The 9,939-nt window shown below is 26.4% G+C and overlaps 1 protein-coding gene across 1 annotated transcript; it reads right to left on the bottom strand.

Annotated features, from left to right (window-relative positions):
* Positions 1–2,973: 2,973 nt before the first annotated feature.
* LOC135924227 (probable serine/threonine-protein kinase clkA) lies at positions 2,974–6,901 on the bottom strand. The gene is made up of 3 exons (XM_065459278.1): positions 6,757–6,901; positions 3,740–3,963; positions 2,974–3,696 (listed from the first exon to the last, which is right to left on the bottom strand). The coding sequence occupies exons 1-3, from the start codon at positions 6,899–6,901 to the stop codon at positions 2,974–2,976; spliced, it is 1,092 nt and encodes a 363-aa protein (XP_065315350.1).
* Between the last annotated feature and the right edge of the window lie 3,038 nt (positions 6,902–9,939).

Consider the following 9,939-nt stretch of genomic DNA (forward strand, 5'->3'; position numbering starts at 1 on the left):
TAGAAAAATATAATATTACGCCTTATAACAATGAATCGATAAAAAAAATATAATTCATTAGTAATCCTATAAAAAAAAATATTTATTAACAATGACTCAACTATCATTTTAATAACTTCTGTTACTAAAAAAAACGAAACATATAACACTTTATATTAAAATCATATCCTCCTAATGTAATATTCCACTTCTGGAGTCTTAAGGACATAGTGCTATTATCCTTAAGACCCTTGGTAAAGATGTGAATTAGAGATTTATGGTCAGTAATAATTGTAAATTTCGTGCCGATTAAGTATTCCTGGAACCTCCTTATAGCGAACATAATAGCTAGAGCCTCACGCTCAATATTGGTATAGTTCATTTCGGATTTTAATAAAGTTCTTGACTCGAAAGCTATAGGTTTTTCTTTACCATCTTTTTCAGTATGAAATAATACAGCTCCTAAACCACATTTCGATGCGTCAGTGGCTATCCCTATAAGTAATTCAAGGTTAAAATATGTCAAAGCAGGTGGAAGACTAATTAACTTCTTAAGATCATTAAAACTTTTAGAGTGTTCTAGGTTCCAAGCCTATCTTTCTTTGTTGACAATCTTATACAGAGGATCGGCTATTTCTGCCAAATTGTTCAAAAATTTTCTATAGTAGCCAGCCATACCCAAAAATGTTGATAATTCAGCAGCTGATTTTGATTCTGGCATATTAATTATTGCTTCAATTTTGTCGTGATTAGCATGAATCCCCTTGACGTCAATATCATGACCCAGGAGCCTCACTTTGTTTTTAAAGAATACACTTTTATTGAAGTTAGGTATTAGCCCAAAGGATGATATTCTATCAAACACTTTTTTTATGTTGTTAAGGTGGGCTTCATCGTTTTTTCCAGTTATAAGTCAATCATCAATATAAAATATGACATCATCCATGTCACCGAAGATTTGAATGATCTATTGAAAAATTGCAGATGAGGTCTTAAGCCCAAAAGGAAGTCTAGTAAAAATATCCCTTGTGCGTAAATATGGTTAAAATATTTCTGCAACTTTTATCAATCGGAATCTGTAAGAAAGCATTTTTAAAGTCAATCTTCGTAAATTTCTTTCCTTCTGAAAGTTTAGCTATTAGATCATTGATTCATGGTAGAGGGTATCTGAAATCTTCTAGAGCTGGGTTTACAGTGTCCTAAAAATCAGCACAAAGCCTAATGCTCCCATCATCTTTGTAGACAGTAATAACAGGACTTGCCCATCGGACATCATTCACCGGCTCAATAATTTTATCATGTATATATTTTTTAAGTTCATTGCTAACAAGATCAATTTTTTAATAAGGAATACGTCTAGGCGGTATAATTTTAGGTTGGGCATCTCTTCTTAAATGTAACTTGACACTTGCTTTGTTGATTGGCCCATTATTCAATTTGGATTCACACTCTTTAATCAATTTTTTTATTTCATCTTCGTAATTAGTGTCAACATTTGCTATAAATTTATTTAAAATATTTTTGAAAGCATTAATCCATATACGTCCCAACAAGGCATTTGTACTTGATTCGACGACTACCGCTTGTAAATATTTTGAGATACCTTCATAAGTCACTTTAACTTGAGTGATGCCGATGATCTTGATTAAATTTCCGTCATAAGCGGTAAGTTGTAACTCGGATTTCTTAACATCTCTAATACCAAGTTTTTTAGCCAGACCATGAGGTATAAAAGTATGTTTTGAGCCTTGCATACATGTAACTAGGCCTACAAAAAAACGAATCGAATCGAATAATACTATTATTCATATTCGATTCGAAAATTCGAATCGAATAATTGCGCTATTCGTATTCGTACGAATAATAAAATCATTATTCGTTTCGATTCGTCGAATATTCGATTCGATTCGAAAATTTTTCTAAAGCTTATAAAATATTTTGCAAAAAATTTTTTACAGATGTTTAAAGATGACACTTTTAAGGATTCTCTAAACTAATTGTCATTACAATATAAAAATTTATTGAAAATAAACGAAATAAAACCCAATGATTTCATATAACGTTAACCAAACAAATTGACAAAAATATCCGATTTTTAGCATTAGAATTGCTTATAAAAAAATATTTAACTATTTCTTCAATCTAATATTAAAATTTTATTAAAATTTTCTAAAAATGTACAATAATCTCATTTTATAAAAATAAAATAATACACAAAAATATTAAATTATAGTAAATCCGAATTTGATAATATCCAATTTTTTAAGCAAAAAGTCTTTCTAATAGTTTCCTTCTTCAAAGACATTCTATTTTTCATTATCATATTTGTTCCTATTGAGAACAACCGCTCACATGAAGCCGAAGATCCCTGAATTGACAATACATCAGTTGCCATTTTCGACAACACAGGAAAACGATCCCCATGCAATCTCCACCATTCTAAGGGACTCTTATTTGAACTGATTCTTATTTCGTTAAGATATGTCTCCAACTCACATACTGATGCGATGTTATTTTGTTTAAAAATTCTATCCATGTTCGTATTGGGTTAACTGATGTTGATTTGATATTATATTTTGTAATCATTATGTACATCTTTAAATTTTTCTAATAGATTTGTCGTGCCTATGTTATATGTAGTTGGTAGTTGCTCAAAAAATTGCATTTTTAGTCTAGGATCCAGTATTGTTGATATTATAGTGTGAATATTTGTTAAGTTATAATAAGTTTCTATTTTCTCAATCGCACTGATAGATATTTGCGAATAATTACGAATATTTATATATAAATAATTTCGAATAATTTCGAATAATACGAATAATTTTCCTCATTATTCATATTCGATTCGAAATTTCGAATCGAATAATTGTGTTATTCGTATTCGTAAAATACGAATCGAATCGAATTGAATCGAATCGAATATCAAATAACAAATAATTCGTTTTAGGCCTACATGTAACAATATCGTTCACTTTTAATTTAGTCATAAATGCATTACCTATCATCTTTGTTCTTTGTAGAGTCGACTTTCTCTTCTATAATTTCTTCAATATTCATATTGTAATCATTGTTGTTGTATTGTATTTGCTTTCTATTATTGTTGTCGCTACCTCTATAATTATTTGAGTTGATGTTATATTGTATTTGCTTTCTCTGATTATTGTCACTACCTCTATAATTATTTGAATTGTTGTTATAAGATTGGTAATTGTTACGATTTCCGTCACCGTATTGGATCTGTCTTCTCTGATTATTATCATGCCATGTATTATTTCTACCATAATTAGATTGATTATTATTGTTGTAGCGATAGATATTGTAGTTATAGTTGTTATAATTATCGTGGTATCTAGAATTATTATTACCGTAATTCCTATCATTGTATCTAAAATTATTGTTGTAATTCCTATCTCTATTTCTATTATCATAATTATTTCTAAAATTATTATCAGGTTTAAAATAATTATTATTGTCATTTCTATTTCTATTGTTAAAGTTTTTATCTTTATCAGACTTTTTATCGTTATTCATATAACTTATGTTATCAACATCTGATTTATCATTGATACTATCTAATTTAATTCCATATTTTATTTTGTCATTTAAGGTAGATGTACGTAATTTTTCTTTTAATCTACTGTCGTCCGAAAAATTACATTTTTTATGTAGTTTCGATACTCTTATGTACCATTGCATGAAATTCTCACTCGAGTTCTGCTGTAATAAGTTAAATTTGTTTAAAAATGTTTTTATCTTGTACAGGTAAAAGGTAAGTTAACTTTTTAGTCACTATTTTAAGATCTAATATGTCGGTATCGGAACAAATTGATTTAATATTGTCAAAGACCTCGTCTGATAAATTATTAAGCAAAGTATTTATTTTAATAGAGTCCGATAATGTGCTGGTCGAAAAATAACTTAATATTCTGTCTAAGTAAATCTCAATAAGTGGTGTAACCAATTTTGGAATTTTATATATTAATTCTGGTTTTATATCCATATTTTATTAATAATTCGTATATATTAGAAATTATAACACTTCATATTTTAACAAAAATACAATGGAGTTGAATAAACTCCGAATCCTTATGTACGTAAAATTTCCCATTAAGTAGTTCAAAATAATTGATTATTTCTTTAAGGCTCACGAATTCAAACAAGACGTCATCACTACCCAGTATCCTTGAGTAATGCACATCACAATTATAAGTTAATTCAAATAGTATATCATAAACAGAGATATCCCAGGGAATATTAACGAGTTTGAAAGAAAACATAATGGAAATAACTTTAAAATGATTTTTACCTTTTTTTTCCTTCTTTATATAGAATTTATTTGTTTCGTTTTATAATATTTTTATTATTCATATTTACAATAAAAAAAACAATTGCCATATTAAATATGAATTTAATTTTAGTATTTAATAGAAGAAACAAAAAAAATACACTTAAAATGCCACTGGTAAAAAGTGGGGGGGGGGGGGGTGAAAATTTTAATCTTTATACAATAAAGAAATGGAATAATTTTTTGGTCGATTCAAATCAGTCAAAACTCCAATAATTTTTATATCTTTTACTTACTATATTTTAAAAAATTTACGTGGTGGCGAGTTTTTTTTGCCAACGGAGCACCATAAAGAGAAAAACAAATTTTAAAAATATATTTTATTAACTTCAATTTCTCTTTTTTAATCAACTATTTATATATTTTTTACAAACTAAAATTAAAATATAATATTAAAAAGGTTAACATATAAAATAAAATTGTAACTAAAATAAAAATATAACTTGAATAAATTGGATTGTAATAACAGTACAAATATAAATTGAATTGTCCAAATTTAATTATGTAACAGTTATATTTAATATAACAAGATTTTAAAGACAATGAAAATTCATTATTGATTTACTAATAACAATTATGCTATATAATTTTCTCATTTTTATAAATATAGCATAATATTAATTATTTTATTTTATGTATGATTTTAAAAGAGTCAATAAAGATTTCTCATCGGCACTGTGGAGATAGGCTGAAAACTCTTTGCATGAATAGTTATATTTTGTTTAACCTTAAGTTCAGCTTCCAATGATGACGTTCTTTTCGCCAAGCAGTGGTCATTAGACTGAATATTCTCTCTGATGAAGCATTTGAATGCGGAATAGAAAATATAAAATTGCATATTTTCTCTATCAATGGTGAGTTTTTATTAGAAAGAAAATCCATCCATTTTTCTTGGGTATTCATGTGATAGTTTTTTGATAATTTTTCTTCATAATAGGAATAAAATTGTGAATATTCCTCAAAGAGAATTTCTGTATCTATGTTTGGTATTTTATAATTACTAATAATTTTTTGTAATTGTTCAAATTCTGGACATTATTTCAATATAGGGCTAAGATATTTCCATATATTATCTATAATATCATAATGTTTTGAGTAAAGAAATCGCAAAAGTTAGAAATAAAATAAGAAGGAATGAAAAAATTAAAAAAAATTTAAGAAAAATTGAAAAATTATAAAAAATTACGATTTTTTTTTGGAATGGGAAACCCTGTATGTTGAGGGCCTGACAGTCATACCCATCAAGACAAAAAATGAATAATTTCAATCTAAAGATATTTAAATTAGATTTTATTTGATACCTATATCGATATTTTGTGGTGATAAAAAATATTCCTGACACTCCAAGACCTAGACCCGCCCTCTATGAGTGATTATTATTATTACAATAAAAAAATATATTTATTAGCTTTTATTTGATACCCATATCAAAAAAATTATTTTTTATGCCTTCCCCCTCCACTCCCCCCCCACCCCAGACCAAGTCATACTCATCAAGACCAAGAATAAAGACTTTCAGTCAAACGATATTAAAATTAGCTTTTATTTGATACCCATATCAAAAAAAATTATTTTTCAGACCCCCCCCCCCCCCCCCACCCTCAGACCAAGTCATAGCCATTCAGACCAAGAATGAAGACTTTCAGTCAAACCATATTAAAATTAGCTTTTATTTGACACCCATATCGATATTTTGTGTTGATAAAAATATTTCTGACCCTCTAAGACCTAGACCAGCCTATTATGGGGGAGAGATTGACTTTCAGTTGAATAGATCTTTTGATTAACTATCGATTGATACCCTATATTAGACATATCATATTTCATAAGGCCAAAAAAACAACATTGAAAATTAATGGATAACAATATAATTAAAAAACGAAACGTGCAGAAAACGCTTTTAAAAATAAGATTCTTCTATATCATGGTTCAAACGTGATAATGCCGAATAGTTCTTTATCCTTTAAAAAATTGTAATTTTAAAGAGATCCCTTTAAATCCCGTGAAGATCCCGGATAGTTATGATCCCCATAAAAATTACGACATATGTATGATGAAAAAAAAACGTAAAGAATTGTTAAAAAAATGGACCTAAATTTATAAATTATTTTTAAAAATACAAAAGAATTATCAAAAATGAGAAGAAAAAAATTTTAAAAAAATTACGATTTTCCTTTTTTGAACGGGAATTTTCCTTTTTTGATTGACATTTTTCCTTTTCTTTTGGGAATTTTCCTTTTTCGATTGACACTTTTCCTTTTTTGATTGAACCTTTTCCTTTTATGTTTGACACTTTTCCTTTTTTGATCGGACTTTTTCCTTTCTTTTTGGGAATTTTCCTTTTTTGATTGACACTTTTCCTTTTTGTTTGGACCTTTTCCTTTTTTGATTGGGACTTTTCCTTTTTTGAATGGGAATATATAAGTTTTTACCTGTAATACGGTGATCACAATGCTGTATTTCGTAAGACAGGCAACCTTGATTAGATCCAAACTGCTCTCCCGTCACTATGCCTTTAGACTGATAGTAGACCCAAGCCACCTGCGGTTGACCTCCGTCATCTACATATGGAAACATTAATATAACATAAGATGTCATTTATAATAGTTATGAAAAAGCAATGTTTATATTATAAATCGGTAAAGGAAAGAAAAAAACATCTAGATCAAATAATATAACTTATCCTAATAAAAATTACCAAGGTCAAAATTATAAAAATAATCATAATAATAAGTATTATCGGGAAAGAGACAATTATGATAACAAAAATCAATATAATAAATTTAATAATAAGAATTATTATGAAAATAGAAAATTAGATAATAAATATTATGAAGATACATATTACAATAAAAGGCATTAGCATTATAATTATAAAAATCATAATAATAACATTTGAATAAAATTGAATTATGTAAATTAGTACCAAATGTTAAAAACGAAATAAATTCTTATAAATTAAAAGAAATAAAACATATGACAAAAATTGAAGAAATAATAGTGATTAAAGAAAATAATGATATAAACATTAAAGAAAATAATAAAATAAAAATTTTTATAATTAATAAAAAATTTAAAAAAACTTTGGAAATAAAGAAAATTAAAACAAATATTAAAAAGAGAGGCAAGGTAATTAAATATCTTGAGGTTGAAAAAGTTTTTAAGAATATGATATAGAGATCGTATGTTGAAAATGGAAGGCGAAAGAAAATTTTTTTATAAAGAATAATTTGAAAATAAATCATGATATGAAAAAATTGTTTAAATTAAAAAAGAAGGGAGTAAAATTCAAAAATTTAAAATTAAAAATAATTGAAATTTAATAATAAATAAAAAAATTATTATATTTAACGCGACAATTCAAAAAATTATAGGATTCTATATTCCAAATCCCAAATTATGATTATTATTCTTATTCTATGAATGATTCCGATATATTATTTATTCCATTATCATTTCAAATATTCCAAAATTATTTTATTCGAGATAAATGTTAACTAAATATAAATGATAATAAATAACGAGATGAACAAGCTAATGTGATGATGATGATCAAGCGAATAATTAGACGATAAGGATGACAAGCTACGAACAAACCAATGATAAAGATGAGGCAAAACAACGAACATAATATTAAATTTCTACAACAAAGCAAAAAGATTTTTAGAGGGGGAAGAAGTGAACAAGTTCAAGGTGAAAATTCACAAGTTCAAAGTCAAGTTCAAAATCGAGAATATGACTTACGACCTAGAAAAATGATTGTTATAAATAAATAAAATTTTGATAAAAAAAAAATATATAAAATGAAAGCGAAATGGATATGGGATGATCAATACAAACAGCAAATCAACAAACGATGTTCAACCAACGATATTTAACAAACGATGATCAACAAACGATTCAACAAACGATAATTCAATGGTTAAACAAACTCAAGCCATACTAACAAATGAGTAGTGGAGCAATCGAGAAACAAATGACTAGTGGTGAAGAGGAGAAACTGAGGAAAGAAGTCACTTAAAAAAAGAGGGAAATGTTAAATATATTTCGAATGTTAAATTATTCGTACGACTTTTTCGTACTTTTTCTCTTTGTGAAATATATTTTGTACGACCTTTAAAAAGATATCGTATTTGTATATGTAAAAACGTTAAATGTTCTTTTATTAAAGTAACCTTAAACCAAATTGTATATATGTAAATATTATTAAAATAATAATATAATATATATATATAGTTGTAAAAAGATATAGAGATTTTTATATAAAGATAAATTAAATAAAAGATTTTAAATAAGTTTTAAATAATATCAGTCTTGCCTCTCCTGCCTTCTATGTAATTATCATCTTCTTACTTTTTATCATTGCTTTTTATAAATAAATCACTTTGAAAATAATTTTAGGAAGAGGCATGGTAATTAAATTTAGAAATCAATAATTTATTTGATTAGTGATTTTGAACTCCGCTAATTTCAATATTAAATTTGTTAATTTTTAATTAATATTTATTTAATTAGGGTTATATAATAATTTAAATAATAAAAGTCAATTTAGCTTCAACTGTTAATGCTAAATTAATATTTAGTGAGTGATATTGATAGCCTATTTTTAACACAGAATTTGATTGCAAGCTGACATAGTGAAAATATAATTATATGTATTAATCTAATCTAATAATTATAATCGTATTCATTTAATAAAAATTTAGATGGTCTAATTAATTTTTAAATAATAAAATTAAATCTCTATATTACGTAATAGAATTATAAAAGAAATCGTTCAAGGGGCAATCAAAACAATTTATTTTTAGTTCAAGAGTATATTAAGAAGCCATTAAAAAAAATTGCTTCAGGGAGCTATTCAAATTTTTTAGGGGGCTCGAGTCTCTGCGCCCCCTCCCCCCTAGTGACGCCACTGCTCTATCGTGAGATCTCCTGGCAAGATTATATTCGGATAGCAATTAAAAACTAGTTTGGATTGATATAATATAATAAGGCGAACGTAGATGAAATTAAAATGACCAATACGAGACAAAGTCATAATCATGATTTATTTGCTGAGAATTTAAAATTTTACAACCTGTTTAATTAAATAACGATTATACTAAATATTGGAAAGAGAGAGTGATAAAAATGACAATAGGTATTTTCCCATATATTTTGAAACTCTGAAAGATAGTTACCAAAACTAGTAGATCAGTTATGAAATCGGGCAGTGATTCCGAATCAGTAAAGTTTACCAGAGGTTGCAGAAATAGTCGGGCCATTTAAATAAAAATAGATAATACATTACGCTTAAGAAAATCAGAAAATAGCTAAAAGGTTTATTTAAGAGATTTAACTTAATTATTGGATGTAATAGATGGAAAAAAACATTCAAAAAATAAACATGATTATATTATCTTATGTATATGCTGAAGGGATAGAATAAAGACTATAGTTTTCTGTACTTTGGAACTCAATTATGGTTTTCTTATTCATACATTTTTTTTTAAAATATCTTATTGTATTTTTGTATATGTTATTTTATAAAGTGTTTATCTGTTATTTTTAATTGTTTTTAAATATATCCAATTGATTGCATAAAAATAAGGAAAACAAATAAAAAACATTAAGTT

The sequence above is a fragment of the Gordionus sp. m RMFG-2023 genome, chromosome 2 (assembly GCF_954871325.1).
Source record: "Gordionus sp. m RMFG-2023 chromosome 2, tfGorSpeb1-WG-v2, whole genome shotgun sequence".
In the NCBI taxonomy this organism is placed as follows: Eukaryota; Metazoa; Nematomorpha; class Gordioida; order Chordodea; family Parachordodidae; genus Gordionus; species Gordionus sp. m RMFG-2023.

Bases quoted from the DNA above. Each gene is read 5' to 3' on its own strand.
- LOC135924227 (XM_065459278.1), bottom strand. From the start codon at position 6,901: ATGTTTCCATATGTAGATGACGGAGGTCAACCGCAGGTGGCTTGGGTC. The intron at 3,964-6,756 runs GTAAAAACTTAT...ATATAAAACCAG, and splicing joins TTGTGATCACCGTATTACAG to AATTAATATATAAAATTCCA. The intron at 3,697-3,739 runs GTACAAGATAAA...AACTTATTACAG, and splicing joins AGTTAACTTACCTTTTACCT to CAGAACTCGAGTGAGAATTT.